Below are 21,128 nucleotides of genomic sequence, written 5' to 3'. Positions count from 1 at the left end.
AGCTACGCTAATTATGTCTCTATTTGTTTCTCTGTTTCTGCGAGTAACTAGAAATTACACAAGATTCAGTCTGGATCCAGCCCTTACAAAGACCTGAGATGACCGAACACCTGAGAAGAGCCAACCCCTCAGAGGACCTCAGATGATGCCAACCCTGAAACAACATAAACTATCAATCAACTAACAAGTTTGATTGCAACATATAATCATTGCTGTTAATAGTGTTCATCGTTTGATTACGTCATTAACTGAATTTTACCGTACATTTCTGCCATATGTACATCAACATAGTCACCACTGATAAGCTACTACTGAAATATATTGTAGAAACGTATTTTTCTGTAAAGCTGCTTTGCAACGATTTGTATCGTGAAAAGCGCTATACAAATAAACTTGAATTGAATTGAAATTGAATTGAAAGAATCTTATAAAACTTTCAAATGGTTGTGTAAAGTTACAGTATAATGTCAAATAACTATTAAATAAACTTTATTTTAAAATTTGTAGTCGACAATTTGACATGCCTTGCACTTGAAAATGTTATGAATGGAAAGAATGGAAATTTTGAAATCATAATATTGTAACATGTGCATTTAAGTTTAATTAAGCTCATTCACTTTTGTCCAGATTAACAGGCTCAGTTCTTGAATTTTTTAAATTAAGAAATCTTAGTCAATCCCTCTGTTTATTTTATTATATTTTCTTCATGATTACATGTAGATGAACAAATGTATTTGCAGGGATTCCCTGAATAATTCGCACCTTATGTCCAACCTGATTCAGAGCTATATCTAGCATGTTATCAATGTAAGGGACATTTGGTTGTGACAGCATGACCCAAAGCACTTGTAGATAGTGTGACAGTAGAGAGCACAGTTGCCATGGCGACCTCGCAGGAGCACTTGAACTTTCAGTTATCTGACACTTAAAGCTCAAGATAGAAGCTGTCACTCAAACGCAGCGTTCTGTCCTCCCTAAACGACTTGAGTGATGTGTGTGCATGAAACAGACAAGATGGACACTGAGTTTTGTCAGTCAACTTTATTGAATCTACATATTTAACAGATACAAAATAAAAGGAATTTCTTAGAATGATAGCATCAACATTTTCAGAATGTGAAGCTAAAGTTGCCACAGCAGGTTTTTTGTCAAAATTATAAACCCAAAAGTTAAGTGGTACTGATTTTAGCAAGATGCTAATGCCTAAACCCAAATTAAAACAATATGTAGCAGGATGGCTTTTGTATCAAGCCACTACTTTATGACGGGAAAACATTTCTGCAAAAAAAAAAAATCATCAGAATACATAGCTACTTTTGAATAGTCATCACTGGAGAAGGATACTTCTTGTAAGAATAATGGTGCTAATCTTTCAAGTTCGTATTTACAATTTTGGAAGTCGTAATTATGACATCAAGTCATTCAAATCACTGGCCAAGCAAATTACAAAAAAATTAAATTAATTAGTTTAATTAATTACAACAAAATGCAGCAAGTTTGAAAAAATGCATATCAGTGTGTTTTTTTTTGGGTTTTTTTGGCATTTTATTGTGATAGGACAGTGTAGGGCTGACAGTAAGCAAAGTGGGAGAGAGAGAGGGGAGCGGGATTGGGAAAGGTCTTTGAACCGAGATTCGAACTCGGGACACCCATAGCGCAACGGCATTATATGTCGCCATGATGCCCACAAGGCTATCTGCACCGACTTTGCTTTTATGTTTTTAATCGTTTTATGTTCTGAATCGTTACATGCTCTATTGTAAATGTCCAATAGCCAATTTTGTACATGCAACATAGCCAGGCTTACTGTAAATTAAAAAAGAATAATAATTTCATGCATTTTACTGTAAACTACAAACAATGCATCCATAGAGTGCAGCAGGAGAAGTTTTACAACTTTTTTGCACTTCCGATTCCATTGTTCTGAAATCAATGGTTTTTTTTTTTGGTTAACACAAGCTCAATATATTTTTCATGTTTTATTTTAGGGCTTAAAATACATCAGTTATACCATACTCGTAATTTTTTAAAGCATTTACATGTCTTGAAATAGGCTTAACAAGTGGCTAAATGGGACTACAGAGGTTGTCTGGGATATTAAACGTCACGCTGAATGTGTAAACTCATCTACTCACTAGTCCGCTTTTATAAAATTGTGGTGTTTATTGTATTCCTGCAAATAAATATTTGTTGGAAGCTTATTAGTAATGATGTTGAAGTCATGCACTTTTTACTTAGCAATAGTATTTAGGCCTAAAATTCATTAAAGTTGCGTTTATTTGATTTATTTTTTGGGGATTTTTTTCACTTTATTAGTATAGGACAGTGTAGAATTGATAGGAAGTGAAGTTGGAGAGAAAGAGGGGGGTGGGATCGGGAAAGGTCCTCGAGGCTGGCCTGGATTCGAACTTGGGACGCTCTTAGCGCAATATGTCAGCACGCTGCCCACGAGACTATCGGTGCCGACATAAAGTTGTGTTCATTTGTGAAGATTATCATGACAAACAAAACATGTCAGAATTATAAACTTTTGTTGTTCACAGGGCTACATTTCTGCGATAATCCAAAAGGCAGTAGAAAAAAATCTATTGGCTTTTTGTGTCGAAGAAACCAGTGTGATGCAAACTTTCGGATTGGCATAAAAAAATACAGCATCCCTGCAGCATCCCGTCCTCCATGTTTTTTTCCCACTGACACACCCCAAATCTGAAAATTGAGCTCAAAGAAAATTAAAAGTTTCCACTCGTAAGACTTTGTGGTGATGTTCATATACACACAACCTGTAAATACACTCCTTTCGAAATGATGCACCAAATGCTACCAAGTCTTGACCCCTGACTCTCCCATTACCAGTAAAAGACATCATTCTAGTGTATACCAGTATAAGAATTGGAACAAAGCCCAACTGTACTTCCACTTAAACCTCATTTAGCCAAAACAAAAAAAGAATTTCCGAAACAAAATGAATGGGTATCGTGAGGTGAAACTGGGCAGTCATTTTCAAATGTGCAGTTGACTCATTTAATTTTTTCAGTGTCATCACTCCTTCAACCACTAAATATACAAGTTATACAACAAAATGGACAAGACTGGCTATCATATTTTCACCAAAAGTTCAATTTTAGCCTTTAAAATACACTGCATGCTACACGGCTCGTTTAAAGTAATTATGTTCCATCTTGAGATCATCATGTAACAGCAAAAGCAGAAATTATGCCTTAAAATCTTTAAAATAACTAAGAACTTTCCATCTCTATACAAAGAAACACAAATTCCTTTAATTCCTTAAAAAATCACCGAAAATCCAACCAGGACTGAAGAAGCCAGTTGGAGTAAAAAGCTCTTGATGTGCCCAAATGCACTAGCACAAGCTCTTTTTCCAATAGAGGATAAATGTGCAGGGCTGTTTACTCAACCAGTGCTATGACTCTCAAAACAGCCTGACTTCAGGAATGAGAATTTCAGATGGGCCTTGTGCTAAAGAAGAGTTGTCTTGGAATGTTATTTGTGTACTTATTCAAATGGAGTTTCATGAATAAAGCTAGTCTCTGTGACTGTTATAGTTCAAAATTATAGCAGACGTTCAAAGCCACATTTGACAGACTCCATTCCAGGTGGAAGATGTGTTTGTGCCAAGACAAGGCTTCCCCAATTTACTGTTTGCAAACCCTGAGGGTGCCCAACACCAAACCCAAGAGCTGTTTCTGTGGTTTACAAGATGATTTAATGTGCAGTAAGTAGAACTCAAGCAAATATACTGCTTTTAATATGCAGCTCCTCTGGTTGCCAAGTGTTTTTTTGGTTATTTCTTCCTTTGTTGGGTCGGTAGCCCCCATAACATGCTTAGAATCATAAAATTAAACTTGCTTTTGATTTTCTGTTTCATTCAAAATGTTATGACACCCATATGGAATTTCTTGAATCTTCATAATCCCTTCTCTATTGTAAAAAACGTATAAACTTGTATAAACACCCACACTGATTCACTGGCACAATATACAGTAATACAATATATAAATCTAAGTAAATCATGCACAACACAATTTTTTAAAACTGAAATGATCTGTCAGCAATTTGTTGTCTGACCACAGTCTCCCTTGCACATATGGAATATGGATGAAATACACTGGCCCACCAACCGCGTCTGTCAGCACAACTCTTCCTCTTTGGTTTCCACATTCCCTTCTTTTTCCTCCTCATTTGTGACACTGTCTTTCCCACTTCCTGCACTGTAAATAAAACGATAGTAGAACAGCATGTATCCATATGACTGCTACATCATAATATTTGCATGGTTACTTTTTCGCTATGCCAATGACAATAAAGCTGACATAAACTCAAAAAGAAAGATTTATAATAAATAGATATTTTCATGTCAAAACCGCATCTACTGTATTTGCATTGAGTAAAATGATTTTATTTTGATGGGTATGGGTCACAAGAGAGTAATGTCAAAAGTAATGTCAAACCTTTCATTAAAACTAGGTTAAATACGTTAAAGGGTTAGTTCACCCAAAAATGAAAATTAGCGGTCAAAGTCCAGACTTAAATCCGATTGAGATGCTGTGGCATGACCTTAAACAGTCCATTCATGCTCAAAAACCCTCCAATGTGGCTGAATGAAAACAATTCTGCAAAGAAGAGTGGGCCAAAATTCCTGTGAAAGACTCATTGCCATTTGCGATAGCAAACGCTTGATTGCAGTTGTTGCTGCAAAGGGTGGCACAACCAGTTATTAGATTTAGGGGGCAATTACTTTTTCACGTAGTGCCAGGCAGGTTTGGACAGCTTTTTTCCCTTAATAAATGAAATCATAATTTCAAAACTGCAGTTTGTTTTTACTCAGGTTATCTTTGTGTAATATTAAAATTAGTGTGATGATCTGAATCTTTTAAGTGTGACAAATATGCAAACAATTAAAAAAACAGGAAGGGGGCAAAAACTTTTTCACACCACTGTAACTCCGACTGGATTCGTCTGAAAGAAGAAAGTCATATACACCTAGGATGCATCGGGGGTGAGTGAAACGCAGCCTAATTTTCATTTTTGACTGAACTAACCCTTTAACACACTGTTAAATCTTTGCATTGAACAGATTTGTTCCGCTCTGTGATAATCAACACATATTCACTGCAAACAAAATGTGCACATTAATTTTAAACCCCATCATTCATGCGTCTCCATACCTCTTCTGGGTTTCTGCTTTCAGTGCTGTCATGATCCTCATCCGCAGACTCATTGTCCACATGGATGGCCTTATTTGTTTCTCCCTTTGATCTCACAAAATGTTCGTCCAGACCTGCTTGTTCCAAAGTATTCCTGTATCTGCGTTCAGCATTATTCTTGGCATTTTTCTGAAAGCATTAGGTATATGCATATGGTAAAATATGAAAGTTACATTATTTGGAAGAAGAATGGATTTTGAATATTAAGTAGTGTACCTGCGACACCTGCTCAAACAGGTACGGGCGAGATGTTACTCTGGTTTTGATTTCCTTCAGCTCTTTTTGATAATCTTTCATCCTCTCCAGATCAGCTTGCCTACATTCACAACAACTCATAATCAGTTATTGCATTCCTGGCTTGTCCGCAGACATTTTTTTCTTCAAAGTGCTCACCGGTTCTGTTTAAGTTTCTCCTGGTAGACCTCTTTAAGACTTTTATGAGGGTCCATTGCCTTGGCTCTCATTGCTACTGCCCTGCTCATAGCTTGAGACTTGATTCTGTGCTGCTTCATCCACTTTGCATTCTCCTGCTCCTTAAGGTCCTTCAGCTCCAGAGATCTCCTGTTCACAAAAGAACAGTCATATAACAAGCCCAAATATGTTGCATGCATGGTACAAAATAGATATAATAGATAAATACAAAAGACACAAAAGAAAATAACTAAAGTGAATGCATTTTATTTCTGTAATATGACATATTTCTGAATATATTACAATTTTTTCCCCAAATCTATTTCACATTATTTTCTATTGCTTTAAATTATGTATTTTATAATTGTTTATTGCTTTATTAAAATAACCATACAACTCTAATACAGTTTTATTTAATTTAATTTGTGTTTAAGTATTGAAAAGATGTTTGAAAGTGCATTTTAAAATTGTGGAACCAACAATACTAGCCTAAAACAATGCTTAATTTGCTATTTGCATTAACCAATAGCCTGTGCAGCCAACAGGATTTAATGAAAAATTACAAATAACAGTGAAGTCAAGAATTGTGCAAAAAAAAAAAAAGTAGGATTAGGGATGTTGAATATGGTCATGCAGAATATGTGCTTTAAACAGCCGATATGTTAATAATAATAATTGGTCCCTAATAAAGTGTTACCAAAAGAACATATGATTACTTTTATTGGTTTTAATGATTTTAGTCACTGACAATTTTATAATTATAAAAATGTAAGAAGCGTCAGGCTCACCTTACAGCCATGGATCTTTTCCTGGCAGCATCTGTTATGTAAGTTGGAAGAGTGTCCATAGACAGTGATGTCAGGCCACCAAATGAACTGCTTCTCTTTAGATTCGTCTTGTCTCTAGATTTCTAGTCAAGAATAATTGCATATTAAACAAAACACATTCCTCATAGGAATTGCATTAAATGAATCTAAACTAAATAATCAAGATAGCAACCTGTGGGTTTTCTGGGCTCCTGTGGCGCGGCTGTAGCGTGGATGTGCGCAGCTGGAAAGGTTTACAGTGAGTGACATCTCTCCTCTCTGCTGCCTCCATTGCCTTTTGATGAAAGGCCTGGTAAAGCTTGTCAAAGTCAGGCATGGCAGCGTTAGTTTTAGGTCTGAAGGACAGCTGCTGGTCCAAGTAACCCAGCATCTTGCTTTTGCTCTTCTGAGCACTGCGGGTCTGTCTATCTGCACTGGGTTCCTGCCTTTGAATGGGTGCTGAGGAGGCTTTCAGAGTCTCCTGAGCTCGCAGATGAATGTGAATCTTCCTTCGCTGCTCCTGCGCTGAACCAGCGTCACATAAATACAGGTTTAGAAGCTGAGTAAATGATGATGTGTTAAATATTCAAATGAAACTTACATTTTAATTTTTGTGTGAACTTTTTCTTTAAATATGTTACATATGAAGAGTTTCAAAAGTGCCATTTGAAATGTTCTTCTAAAATTAGCATTTTTTTTCTCAGACTCCTATGCTTATGTTCAGTTATTTCACTTTGATGGCAATGAAAAGAATCTATAATTGCCATTAAAGTGAAATTACTGAACCTACACATACAGTAGGTGCCTGATAAAAATGTCAATTTTATAAGAAAATTTTAAATGGCACTTAGAGGCTTTTGCATCTGAACTCTTCATGTTGTGTTTAGTACATACAAGAGCGTATATAATAATATGATTTTGATAAATATTCAAATAAATGGCACCTTTCAGTTGTTCAGAGAAGCTGGGCTCTGAGACCGCTTTCGATATAGGTTTTCTCACACAAACTGGTTCTCTTTTTTCACTTTTATTGGCAGAGGCCATCTCCTCCTTCAGCCTCTCTCGCTTCTTCTCCTCCCTCTTGTGGAACCTGAAGGGCTTCTGCATGGTCAAGAGGAAATCTCTCCTCTGCTCACGACCTTCCTTCCTCAAGCGCTCTTGCTCATTGATGAGGTCATCATAAAGAGGCTTTGAGACATGCTCGGGGACGGGAGCGACACAAAACTGTTTCTGACACTCAGCCAGGTCTGCCTCCTCTTTGGCTTTCTGTGAATCCTGAGGGAGAGGCTTCCTCTGTCTCTCTGTCACTGTTCCCAAAGAATTAGTTCCAGTAGTTCTTGGTGCCTCGACTCCATTTGAGGTCAAATTCTGCAGAATCACCTTTGAACTGAGGACAAGATTGGAAGACGTATGTTTCAGTACAAGATATATGAGAACATCATTATCAAATTTAAGATTTGAATTACCTGTGGTGTTTGCGGTTCTCAGAGTTTCGCCTATCATGATCGCTGATGCTCTGCTGGGGTATTTTGGCTTTAAGTATCCATTCGGTGCTGGAAGTGAGCAGGGAGTTCTGCAGGACCCTCTTCTCCAGGCCATTCTGGTGCCGGAGCTCTAATTTCTCCAGCTGCTGCTTGCGTTTGGCCTTCAGAGCCTCCAAATGCAACTCAAGAGATAGTTCAGACTTATCTCTATCCTCATTACAGGCCAGCAGGCTTTCCGAAACGTGCACATTGTTTCCCTCTTCAGATCTAGAGAAATCAAAAGTGGGAGAGATCTGCACAGAAAACCTGTCTTTAGTTTGTTTGTTGGATTAATGAATTGTTTTACTTTTGAAATAAGAAAGGAGCTGAAAGAACAGCCACCAAATTAAAATTAAAATGTTGTAATTAAAAACACTATTTATAATTTATTATGACATGCTATGTAAGTGAAACTACTGTAAACAATATTTTGGGAGTCTAACGTTACATTAAATATTTGTACTGCATTAAATATTGTTATTGGACTGGCTGAACAACGTCCCATAGGCAGCACTGTTTTCCATGAATGCAAGAACTAGCATAAAATAATAATCAGAACGATTATATATATATATGATAGAAAATAACATTGCTATCAAAATATTGATGTTGTCTGTTGTTGCTTTTTCTGAGCTGTGTTGAACGTCAACAGCGTAAATGTTGTTACTATGGCAACCCCAAACGCGCATAGTTAAGCTCTGTTTTCGTTGTTCGCCTTCGCCAAAAGCGATTCAAAATTAACAGTATAAACAATACCAAAAGCAGATGAATCAGTGTTCAATCGATAAATACACTGGAAAACAACATCAGACATGTGTTTCCATTTGAACTCAAACTCTGGTACTCCATACCCTCTTCCGCCATTATTGATTTTTTCTCACCATTGTCATCTGATCCATGGTGTGATCAGGCCCGCTATGAGGACATCATTCAAACACTCTTCCATTAACTCTGAAAGAGCAAGACACTCTCCATTTCCCTGGAAGCGGCAGATATCATGATCTCTGCAGCAGTGACAGTCTCCACCCACCGGCGCCTGAGCACGAACACTGAATCCTGCGTTTATCACAGTAACGTTATGTCTTCCAGGAATACTAGGTACAACACAGCATCTGTTTCTCAGCAAACACTGTATGCAGCAACAAAACACGGATACATGTTCATGTTTAAAGAAACTAAAGGCACTTGACTTTGTCCTCCACGACAGCAGATGGTGCTAAAATTAACATGCTTCCATCGTGCTACCATCGCTGAACAAGAGCTGAGAAGTGAAAGTATTTTAAAAGGCCAGTTTTACGCTGTCATTTTATACTGCTGTGTGTGACATACATTTCACTTGTAAAGTAAAGACAATTGAAATGTTTTGGGAATGTCCATGATTCGTTTTCATTATTTCAGTGGCTTTTAAAATCCGGAAGGAGTGTAGCAAAAAGAACTCTTACGTGTTCTCTATCAACAACATGGCTGGATGATAGATAGAATACCGTTATTGTCAATAACAGGACAAATATAACGAAGAGGTTTAGAATTATACTTTTAGGCTTGTTGGTTGTAACAAGTTGCATCACGTCTGTTTTTTTTTTTTCGCTAGAATGTTCACTTTTGCGAAAGCTAAACTAGCAGCAGTGCTCGGGATAGGACGGCAGTGTGTTGCACTGAGGGCACTCAATGGAGCGCAAGCGGTGCGTAGAGGATTCGCGTCCTCCGAACGAGATGAGGAACCCAGCACTTCTGAAAACGAGCTCTTTGATATTATAATATCCGGCGGGGGAATGGTGGGCACCGCTATGGCGTGTTCTTTGGGTGAGTGAGTGTCCCTGACATGCAGTGACCCAGCCTGCTTTTGCCCCTCATCTCCACTCTCCTACGCTGCACTTCCCAGTAGTAATAAAGTCCTTCCCTTGACTTTTCTTCACCCTTGTTTTTTCACGTAAAGAGAGGTTATTATTTTGCTTGATGAAAGTGTTTCTGCTGGAGGTGAAACGTGCAATTGCGATTGTACAACAATGTAATGTTCTCATGCCCGTATGGTGCTTAAGTAAGCAGCGTGCAATCAACGCACAGATTTTATGCAGACTTTAGTAAGATCTCATTCAAATGCATTGGTAAAATATGCAAAATGCCAGAAGATACATCATTGCAGTGATTTAAAAAGGACAATGGAAAGAAAATAAGTCGTCCTGCATTTAATCTATGCTTCTTTCAGGTCTAGAGCCAAATTTGGCAGGGAAAAAGATTCTTCTGCTGGAAGCTGGTCACAAAAAAGAGATGAACAGGGTTCCAGAGACCTACAGTACAAGGGTCAGCTCCATCAGCCCAGGCTCAGCAATGCTTCTTAGTGGTACGGACTTGTGTAGCTTTTTAAATTTTCTTTCTGTGTGGTTCATATGACACTCTTATGGTTCTATAAAGGAATACCCTACAAGCCATTTTTATCTACCTTGGGTAGTTCCAAAAAATAATCATTCTTAATGTATTCATCCATGTCTTCCAAAAATGGACAGAGCACCATTAAATACAAAATAGAATATAGTCTCTAAAAAAACCATAAAGTTGGTGTTGAAGTTGATAACCAAAACTGTAAAAAAAAAAATGTAATTGAAATAAAACTGAAATAGGTAATAAAATAGGTAACACTTTACAATAAGGTTCCATTTGTTAACTATATTTAATGCATTACCTAACATTAACTTACAACAAGCAATGCATTTGTTACAGTGTTTATTCATCTTTGTAAACATTAATAAAAATACAACTGTTCATTGTTAGTTCATGTTAGCTCAGGCCCATTAACATTAATAGATACAACTTTTCATTTTAATAATGTATTAGTAAATGTTGGATTCAACATTAACTAAGATTAATAAATGCTTTTTCATTGTTCATGTTAACAAATGGAACCTTCTTGTAAAGTGTTACCATAAAATATAAATAACTCATGGAACTTTAGAATTGTTGCCTTGGCAATGAACTAAAATTAATATGTTTGAGATAAAGTTTTAAAATAACTAAAGCTGAATAGAAATTTAAAATTAATAAATCAATAAAATGGCAAAAGCACAAAAGTTCTTAAACTAAAAACCGAAGATATAAAAACATAATCCAATTAAAATATTAATCATTACTATAATAATATCTACATAATAGTATGTAATAATAATTCATTGGGGGGACAGAATATATTGTTTTTATTGAAAATGTTCTCTTTTGTCCTTAATGACTTTAATTTTTTCATACACTATAAAACATTGGTTAAAAGGACAGTTCCCTTTAGCCTTTGATAGCAGATCAAATTTCTTACCAGTATCTTTTAATTGTCACAAATTCCAAAATGAAGAACTACAGAAAGGGTTTGGCCAAAAAACTAAAAAACAAACAAACACAAAAAAACAATAGATTTTAGATGGACAGTAGTAGATGTAATGCCACAGACAAAGAGCCACCCTCTGTTGCCTGGCTACACAGTGTGTTATGCTGAACGAAACATGATTTTAATTGTGTCCACAGAATGCATGTTTGCATTATGGGCAATGTTGGGCATCATTTAGAACCAGTACTTTGGGTAATGTGGAGGCACAATCCAATCACAAGGTCTGTGGTGAGGATAAGTACATCTGTTCCATTCAAAGCTCTGAAATTGCACTCCTGTCATTAAAACTATTTACAGTATAATGTTTGTATATGTAAGATTCACCAGGAAGTGGGTCAGTAGGTAGCTTTCTCTCTTGCGCTGTGTACTTTTTCCCGTAGCACTGGTTGGATATGATAAAGGATACACTTTTTAATTGTGTCCTAATGTGTTACAGGTCTTGGTGCTTGGGACCATATTGTAAATATGAGATGCAAGCCATATAATAAAATGCAGGTCAGTAAAACCAGTGTGTTGTAATACAATGATTACTTGGGCGGTGCCGTTATGCAATGATAGTATCACATTCTACTGAATGATAATCATATTCACACACCACAGTGTTACCTGGCACTTCATAGAATGTCCATCAAAACACCCTACTAAGTATAGTACTTTTTTACAATTAAAAATGTAAATGGAGTAATCAGATATCACACCAAAAGAAACTCGCATCATTTAAACGCAACGAACCACTAAATCAAAACCCATTATGTGTAACCAACACAGTTATTTACTATGACCTTACCTGCTTATTTTCCTGAGAGCAGAAAGCCACTCCATTTAAAACAGCTGTATCGTGTTTTGCTCGTCGTTGTTTGCCTCATCACACTGTAAGCAGCCACCCATAAATTAATGTTACAGAACCACAGCCTCCGAATACAAAACATACATTAGAGATGCAGAACCTCAAACTCCGCATCGCAACCTGACAGTTAAGCTTGGTTTTGCTTGCGGCCACAGTTTATATATTAGAGTCTTATTTAGCGGGATGACATAAATCTAACCGTGTCTACTAATTACGAAGATTCATGTGAGATGCAGGGAGAGGAGTTAAAAGCTGTGGAGAGTGTGGAGATCACAAGTAAAAGGCCCCTTCGTTTACTATGCTGTGGTGGGGTTTCTCCTGTAAGATGTGGATTTTTCACTGCCAGAATGAAATCCTGTGGTTTCTGGGCAAACTAAGGGGTGTCATCAGTGTGCACTTTATAGTGATATACCTCACCCATTATACCTTTCCTGTATCCTTTAAGAATTTTTTGTTTGTTTGTGAGTGCATTTATGTCCAAACAAGGGTGAAATTGCAAAGGAACTGAGCTAGGTTCCCTCTTGCCCTCCAATTAAATTCAAGCGGTGGGAGGAAAGCGACTAAAACGGGCTTGGGAAGTGCCATGCTCCAGAAAAAAGTGTGGAGGTTCCCTAAAGTGTTATCAGTTAGATTTTTTTTCCTCCACCGTGGTCTGAATCTTTTCTGGTATCTTTGTTACAGAAATGATCACGTTAAAAGGGTCATTTTGGCAAGGGACGTTTTAATTTGGCAGTGACTGGACGTACATAGCAACTCCAAAACTTATCAACAGCTGTGTTTTTCCTATGTGTAAAATCCTTATAATTGTGGGTTGGTCACGTTTTAAATCTTCCACGTAACCATGTATCAAAAATTGCAAAACCACTACTATTAGTGGTTTTAGCATGGCTGTATAACAAGAAGGATAGAACGGTCTTTCTGAATCCACGTTACTCATGGATTTAATTGTTTGCCAGTCACCTTAGTTACAAGTCATTTTAGTTTTTAAAATATAGCTGCATCCATCACCAAGACCTTTTGCATTTAAAACCATCTGCATGTTTTATTAACTAAGTTGCAAGGCAACTCGGATGAAACAAACTTAGCTCGACAGTAATGTTCGCATATTTGTTATTTATTATTGGCTTAACTATATATACAAGCATAAATCGCCACGAAGAATGGCATTTTACATTTCTGCCTCACCCCAGTATGTTTACAAAGTCAGCCGTGCAACCTCAAAGGCTGTTGGTGGCTGATGTTTGGTTAGAGTATCTGGCAAAACTCTTCGCTCAGTCAAACGGCTTTGATGTGTTCAAGTTCAATGAAGCACGTGCTCTTTTGGAAATCCATAAATAGCGCCCGAGCGGTCACATAAGGATAGAGTTGTAAACCACAGCAATAATTTGGTTCTTTGCTTTAGGTTTGGGATGCTTGTTCAGATGCCCTGATTACATTTGATAAGGAGAATCTGCAGGACGAGATGGCGTACATCGTTGAGAACGACGTCATTGTGGCCGCCCTCACCAAACAGCTGCAGACTCTCTCTGGTAACGGATCCACATTTTGATGTTTGATATATATGGATCGATTTATGTGTTTGTTTTTGTAATCATTGCTTTGCACACTGAACTTTGATCATTACATGATGAAATGTCCCTGATCGTTGCTTTTGCTGTGCTTTTTCCATGTTGCTAAATGTTTTCCCCAGCACTCTCGAGCGCTGAGTGGTCTCCCTGTTAATTAGTTTTAGGGATGGCTTGGCAAATGATGTCACCACAAGCCATTCCTTCCTGTCTTGGCAAAATGTTTATTTGTACTCGTACTCCTTTTGAACATCTTTCTTCTTCTGTTTTTTTTTTTTCCCTAAAGATTCCACTTCTTTGGACACATCCGTGTTTTTCCTGCTATTTCGATCATCCAGCATATTACTTTTGGTGGGAGTCAAAGCCCCATGAGAATTGCCTCCCTGTTCGGACACGTGCAGTGGTCTATTGACCCATTTAAAAAAACCACATTCCTTTCCAGCCGTAGCATCTCACTCACTCGGGGGGCCTGAGAATGGACAGTATTTTACTGTAACATTTTGTTGTTGTAATTAACTAAACCGTTCCAAGGCTCTGCATTTGGCTTTTCCATGCCATGCTCTGTAAAACGGCATATTTTTAAAAACAGGCCTTTTTTAAAACGCATCTTGCGTTTAACAGATGTGCGGTAGCACGTGCATGTTCACGTGTTTCTGTCAAGTTGGTGCTTTTTAACAGTCTTGCTATTTCTGCTGAAGTACTAGACAAAGCATACATGCATCAGCCAGCTGTTTTTTTCCGTTACTCTGCTCTCAAATCAGCAAGAAGCCAATATTTATCACCCGTGCACAAGAACTAGTGTTCAATTTTGTGGACAGAATGGTCTCAAAGTCCGAAACGTAGGCGTAATTCCGGATCTTTTCATGCGCTAGACCGCCAGTGATTCTAAGGAAAGTGGATTTTCTGCTTCCTTTACTTTCGTTCTCTGTTGTGTGCAGGATATTGGCAGCTGGTCTTAAGTATTGCATGGTTTGCTTGTAGATAAACACCATTAGTCAGCCGTGGGTGACTTGCCGAAGCCATTAAGAGAATTGTCAATGCTAGCAGGCCTCAACCAGAGAAAGGAAAACAACTTTGTGTTTTATGATCTGGTTTGATGATCCTTAATTTTTGACTTTGTCACAGCCAAACCCTGTTTGTTTGGATTCTTTCGCATTTCTCAAGTGGAACCGAACGAGATTTGGACTAATGCTCCTTTTGTTTTATTTTAATGTGTAATGATGTTTTGGTGTGATTATCATTCATGTCTAAACCAGACCATGTTGAAGTGCAGTACCGAACAAAAGTGGTGAAGTATACCTGGCCCCATCCTTACCATGTCTCGGAGTCCATCCCTTGGGTTCAGGTGACTCTAGCTAATGGAAAGACTCTCCACACCAAGCTGTTGGTTTGTAGAATTTATCCAGTTTGTCATTTGGTATTACAAACAGAACAGTGCATAACTGCATAAGCAAAAGCTTAACTTCTTAATGTAGGTTTGATTGGCTCTTTCAGATTGGTGCTGATGGGCCGAACTCAATGGTGCGGAGAGAGGCTGGCATCCCAACAGTCAAATGGAATTACGATCAATCAGCAGTTGTCGCTGTTCTGCATTTGTCTGAGGTATGATGAGCCTCCAGTTACAAGTTCAAATCATATTGCTTCTCATGTGTTTTTCACAACTTCTTGAATATTGTAATTTGCTCAGAAATGTCACATTGCAGAAGAAATATGGTTGCATTGAATGCATTAACCTTGCAATATTGTTTTTCAGCCCACAGAAAATAACGTAGCCTGGCAGAGGTTCCTACCAACCGGACCCATTGCAATGCTTCCTGTGAGCTGACCATAAGAGTTTATTTTACTTGTAAATGATGTCAGTTGTACTTGATTTGCTTCATTGGCTCGTCGTGATATCGCTTAGTGGTCAGATGGAAAATACATGTGTTTGTAATGGCACTCAAGCCCAGACGTGGTGTATGTGTCTGCTGTACAGTTGTCAGACACGGAGAGCTCGCTGGTCTGGTCCACCAGTCATCAGCATGCTGAAGAACTTCTACAGCTGGATGAAGAGAGCTTTGTGGATGCCATTAACTCTGCATTTGTGAGTAAACACTGACACTGTCGCCACACGTATGGTCCACCTCCCTAATCTGAACACCTTACGAGCGCTGTGCTATTACAATATTGCAATAGTTCATTTTGGTCTGTAGAATAACATAATAAAGAAGTGATTTTTGATTGAAATGTCCTATCTGTGCTCTGCATTCTCTTCATTTCGGCTGAATGCCCTCAAACTGACCCTCGCACCCTTTTTTTCTTCTTGTTTGTGTTTCCGTCAAAGAAACTCCTCTTTTCCCAAGCTGGCTATTTTTACTGGCCTTACTGGTCACAGGCCTTTGCATCTGAGTCACGCTTGCCATCAAAACTGGTTTGCTAATTAAGCCCAAGGTTTGCCAGTGTTGGTCATTACTCCACGGAATGTTTTTTCTACAGACCAAACTCAAATTTGTGGCCTGCTCAGCATTTTACTTTAATTAGGCATGCTTTTTGCATCTCTGCTGAATTACCTGTCTTTTAAGACTTTAGTGCTTTTAGTGCACAAAAGGAAGAAGGTATAGCTTACCTCTAGATCTCAAGATAAAGATAGCATTCAATTAATAAAAATCATGTCATTATTTACTCGCCTTCATGTCGTTCTAAACCCATATGACTTTATTTCTTCAAAATTGTGGTGTTCCACTGAAGGATGTTTACGGAGCTCTTTCCCATACAATAAAAAGCAGCAGTGACCAGGGACTGTCATGATCCAAAAAGGACCAAAAAAGCACTATAAAATTGTCATTGGAAAAAGTCCATGCTGTGCTCTTTTCCAAGTCCTCTAAAGCAGTGGTTCTCAGCCTTTTTGACTTGAAGGTCCCCCAATATAAGGTATTACCTGTGGTATTTTTGTTTTCCTGTTTGTGTTCCAATTTTTTTATTAACAGAAACTGTTGATATGAATCAACCACAATTAATTTGTGATTCCTGAATTAATTTCAAGAAACTATGCTATTGCAGGAGAAAAAAAGAAATGTATATATAGAGAGAGAGATAGTTCAGCTGGATAGAAAATAATAAATATTAAAAAAAAGAGAATCATTTGGTTTCCCGTTTTTTTTTCCTCTGTAGGATTCAGAATGATTTTTCAAACTTGCTTGCATCAGAGCGCATGAGTCGTATGGACTTTTATGGCGCTTTCTTTTAGTCATTCTTAAAGATGTTCCAACTTTCAAAAAAAGTGCTTCACAATTCATCCTTTTACATTTTAGATGAAAGAAAGAATGTCATATGGTTTTGGAATGACATTAGCAGTAGTCATTATTGTCTTTTAACTAGCTCTCCACTCATCTTACATCCAATTTAAGCTTAACAACTCTATTATGAATAGAGGTTCTTGCACACATCATTCTTCTGGTGCCATTGCCACTGTTGTTCACTTCTCTGTTTTACTCTCTTCAGTGGAGTAATGAGAACCATTCTGAGCTGGTGGAGACTGCCGGCTCTCTGTTTCGGACGGCCCTTTCTGTCCTGATGCCTGACAGTGGCTCTGCACGTCAGCTTCCACCTAGCGTTGCAGGTATTGGCCCAAAGAGCCGGGTCATGTTCCCGCTAGGCATGGGCCATGCCACAGAATACATCCGCCACAGAGTGGCCATCATTGGGTATGTTTGCAAAGTTGAATGAAGCGATTTTTGGTTTGAGTATTTGTTCGGAATTTAATTTTTTTTCCATAAGTATAGAGCCATATGTATATATAAACGAGAAATCTCTCAATATGTTAAGTTTATAGTGCAGCTGTACTGTTTATGTGGTTGTCTGAGACCTATGTGATGATGTATTTCTAAGGTAATATAGAATCCACAAGGAGGAAATTTCGGTAGGTTTGGCCGGTCAAATTAAATATGGCTCCTGACTGAAGGTTTCCTCACTATATTTTCTGATCTTTCTAATTTCAGAGATGCTGCACACAGAGTCCATCCTTTAGCAGGCCAAGGTGCCAATCTAGGCTTTGGCGATGTGGCCTATCTCACAAAAGTTCTTAGCCAAGCAGCATTTAATGGAAAAGACCTTGGTAAGTGTTCCAATATCAGCAGCAGTCAAGCTGAATGTATGTGTTCACTGGATTTGTACTTGTATGACAGTTTCCAGAGATGTAGATCAAAGATTTTCATTTAATAAGCATTAGATGAAGTCTTGTAATTTGCGTATCTAATAAGAAACTCATACATTATATAAGCTATATTGTGAAGAACTGCCTCGCATTGAAGAAACGTGACAAGAAACATAAAGGACTTGAAGGCTTTATGTACATTGAGATCTTAGAGTATTTCATACCTGAAGTAGCATACTTTTGGTTCAGAAGAGCCCAGTGGAGCTCTCTGTGGTTTCTCATAAGCTCTTTTCCATTTCCTTATATTGAGGGTGATCTTTAGTAAAAAAAACTGGTTGTCCTGGAGCGGTATACAGTGTTTTTACTTGTCACTCCTGCCAAGAACTGCTCATAAATTTCTTTGCAGCCACAAATGGAAATCTTATGAGGAACTGTTGACATCAGTTTCTTAGAAATTCATATATGTATAATTAAGAGCAGTAACTGATGTTTTCCATATCCATTCATATTGCAGATATTTGATTTTGGAGGAAAATTACCTGAATTTTATGGTATGAAATTTTAGAAAATGTGGTCAAATGTGCTAAATTAAGTGGAAAGAACTACCTTCGTATTGCTAATTAATGGTTTTTTTTTTTTAAATAATTCAAATGCAAGGCACAAGATGTGTAGAAGTTGATGCCATATGATTGTTGTAAATCTGGAGAGATTTCTGCAGGTGCAAAATCTGTGCAGACAGCAAGTACCAAATGGATAACAGAAAGGACAACTTTTGAAGAAAAAAGAGAGTACTTCATAAGCTTTACTGTTTAACCATTGTACCTTTGAACTCTAGGAGCCATGCAGCACTTGTTGGAGTTCGAGACTGAACGTCAACGACACAATCTTCCTATGATGGCAGCCGTTGACCTCATGAAGAGACTGTACTCCACTAATGCCGCCCCTATGGTTCTATTGAGAACCTTCGGCCTGCAGGCTACCAACACACTGCCTCCACTTAAAGTATGATCACATCTCTTATTCTTCCCACAATTCCTTCAAAATGTCAGATTTATTTTTATTTCCTGCTCTGAAAGTATTGGACAATCTGTTCCCTTCCTCCATCGTATTCCATTATTTTGGACCTTGTTCTTTTCCTTAGCTCTGTGGCAGTCCACTCGTGTTCTCGTTCATTTCTGTCATCTGTGCCTCTTTCTCTGCTTTGTTCTGCTTCCAGCTTCAGCCTTCTTTCACCTCTCCAACTTTTGCTCCCTCTTTCACTCTTCCTCTGACTTCTTCCCCTCTCTAACCCCATCCCCCCATCTTGTCCTCTGATTACATGCCTTTCTACTCTTATCCGTGCCTGTAATTTACATGGTCAGGAGCTACTACTATGGCTATGTTTAGCCCAAAATTTACTGTTACCGAAAGTGTGTGGGTGGAGTTGCAGGGCTGTGCATGGTGGTGTTGGCTTGTGTTTTCACACTCCTTTTATTACAGGCCACTCTTATGAAATGGCTTCATTCCTTTACTAAGAGGTTCCAACCAGAGGGCCAGTAACTTGTCTTAAGCCTTGAGGGATATCTCCCACATTTGCTGTTTCTATTATAGATGTTACAGCCAGTTTATGTGCCTCAAATGTAATGTTAGAAGGACTAGTGTCACCCGTCATGATTAAAAGTGGGAAGATGTGCATTTCTCAAATTAAAACTATAAAATATCAATTGTGAATTATGACTATTGCTTACCTGTAAGTCACTTACCTCAAGTTATATATTTTTTTCTTGTACCCACAGGAGCAGATCATGGCCTACGCCAGCAAGTAAAACACTAGCTGCAAACTGGATGTTTGCTGGATCTCTAATGTTAGAAGATTTTGTTCATGGAATGTATGTGTAAATTAATAAATTATATTTTATTCCTCGGTCTTTGTAGGAAAACATTTTTATGACATCTTTTCCAATCACCCATATGAAGATGTAACTACTACTCTGCCACCTTTACTAATAGAAAGTAAATGTGCATGTGTACCAAACATGTTTCTTACATGTTTCTGGAAGAACATCAAATTTCATAAATCTATATATATTGATTTATATTTCATAAATCATACATCTATATGGTCGTAACTTCTCTCAGTTGTTACGATTTCACAAACATTATTTTATGACCTAATGTATTCAGTTTTGTACAGGAACGGACTGGTTGTAGACAGTTTTCCCTGTATAAGTTGTGGAGCAGCTGTCAAAACTAAATTAGGCTTCCCAAGTCAAAGGTGTAATAATACATAGCTTTAAGCACGTAATTTGCATTATGCTGGAGATTTGTGAATTATGACTATTGCTTACCTGTAAGTCACTTACCTCAAGTTATATATTTTTTTCTTGTACCCACAGGAGCAGATCATGGCCTACGCCAGCAAGTAAAACACTAGCTGCAAACTGGATGTTTGCTGGATCTCTAATGTTAGAAGATTTTGTTCATGGAATGTATGTGTAAATTAATAAATTATATTTTATTCCTCGGTCTTTGTAGGAAAACATTTTTATGACATCTTTTCCAATCACCCATATGAAGATGTAACTACTACTCTGCCACCTTTACTAATAGAAAGTAAATGTGCATGTGTACCAAACATGTTTCTTACATGTTTCTGGAAGAACATCAAATTTCATAAATCTATATATATTGATTTATATTTCATAAATCATACATCTATATGGTCGTAACTTCTCTCAGTTGTTACGATTTCACAAACATTATTTTATGACCTAATGTATTCAGTTTTGTACAGGAACGGACTGGTTGTAGAAAGTTTTCCCTGTATAAGTTGTGGAGCAGCTGTCAAAACTAAATTAGGCTTCCCAAGTCAAAGGTATAATAATACATAGCTTTAAGCACGTAATTTGCATTATGTTGGAGATTCACTACTGCCAGAATTTGTAAGGCAAAGGTGTACATCAGAACTACATTGGGAATGAAGTGTAAGTGATGCAAAATACATCTTGGCATAAACTTATATTTTGAATAGGATTCCAGTGTCCTAAATCATAATTTACTAATGAAGACAAATAAAAAGTCTACTATACATTTCAGATCGCTCTAGCAACCCTTTAACCAAATTAACTTATATCTCGTGAAAATTCACACAGACGCGCGATTATTGGCATGCCGTTGCAGTTTTCATAATTTGGCGCGAATTTAATTCGCCCACTGTAGATAATGGAGGTAAACGACTTGACAGTAAAATGGTTGCTTCCTATTACTTCC

At 37.7% G+C, this 21,128-nt stretch overlaps 2 protein-coding genes across 4 annotated transcripts; one reads left to right on the top strand and one right to left on the bottom strand.

The window, feature by feature from the left end:
• Positions 1-1,540: 1,540 nt before the first annotated feature.
• LOC107739236 (protein FAM161B-like) lies at positions 1,541-8,925 on the bottom strand. The gene is made up of 9 exons (XM_016551269.1): positions 8,847-8,925; positions 7,909-8,219; positions 7,387-7,829; positions 6,636-6,967; positions 6,425-6,546; positions 5,619-5,786; positions 5,442-5,541; positions 5,187-5,354; positions 1,541-4,229 (listed from the first exon to the last, which is right to left on the bottom strand). The coding sequence occupies exons 1-9, from the start codon at positions 8,862-8,864 to the stop codon at positions 4,197-4,199; spliced, it is 1,695 nt and encodes a 564-aa protein (XP_016406755.1). The 5' UTR covers positions 8,865-8,925; the 3' UTR covers positions 1,541-4,196.
• On the top strand, positions 8,889-19,780 carry LOC107739237 (ubiquinone biosynthesis monooxygenase COQ6, mitochondrial). Of its 3 annotated transcripts, none has more exons than XM_016551270.1 (13): positions 8,889-9,063; positions 9,557-9,768; positions 10,172-10,306; positions 11,772-11,830; positions 13,585-13,711; positions 15,004-15,134; positions 15,242-15,349; positions 15,501-15,563; positions 15,723-15,830; positions 17,228-17,430; positions 17,725-17,840; positions 18,715-18,881; positions 19,655-19,780. In XM_016551270.1, the coding sequence occupies exons 1-13, from the start codon at positions 8,963-8,965 to the stop codon at positions 19,682-19,684; spliced, it is 1,560 nt and encodes a 519-aa protein (XP_016406756.1). In that variant the 5' UTR covers positions 8,889-8,962; the 3' UTR covers positions 19,685-19,780. The 3 variants fall into 3 exon arrangements, with proteins under 3 accessions (XP_016406756.1, XP_016406758.1, XP_016406757.1); XM_016551272.1 differs by lacking the exon at positions 8,889-9,063 and adding an exon at positions 9,083-9,239; XM_016551271.1 differs by lacking the exon at positions 8,889-9,063 and adding an exon at positions 9,214-9,251.
• Positions 19,781-21,128: the final 1,348 nt, after the last annotated feature.

This window comes from Sinocyclocheilus rhinocerous, unplaced genomic scaffold (genome assembly GCF_001515625.1).
Source record: "Sinocyclocheilus rhinocerous isolate Xijiao unplaced genomic scaffold, SAMN03320098_v1.1 scaffold495, whole genome shotgun sequence".
NCBI classification, from domain to species: domain Eukaryota; kingdom Metazoa; phylum Chordata; class Actinopteri; order Cypriniformes; family Cyprinidae; genus Sinocyclocheilus; species Sinocyclocheilus rhinocerous.
This window is presented reverse-complemented; position numbering and strand designations above follow the sequence as displayed.

Bases quoted from the DNA above. Each gene is read 5' to 3' on its own strand.
- LOC107739236 (XM_016551269.1), bottom strand. The intron at 6,968-7,386 runs GTGCCATTTATT...ACGCTGGTTCAG, and splicing joins CTTCTCTGAACAACTGAAAG to CGCAGGAGCAGCGAAGGAAG. The intron at 4,230-5,186 runs GTATGGAGACGC...TTTTATTTACAG, and splicing joins AAAGCAGAAACCCAGAAGAG to TGCAGGAAGTGGGAAAGACA.
- LOC107739237 (XM_016551270.1), top strand. From the start codon at position 8,963: ATGATCTCTGCAGCAGTGACAGTCTCCACCCACCGGCGCCTGAGCACG. The intron at 15,350-15,500 runs GTATGATGAGCC...ATTGTTTTTCAG, and splicing joins CTGTTCTGCATTTGTCTGAG to CCCACAGAAAATAACGTAGC. The intron at 17,841-18,714 runs GTAAGTGTTCCA...TTTGAACTCTAG, and splicing joins ATTTAATGGAAAAGACCTTG to GAGCCATGCAGCACTTGTTG.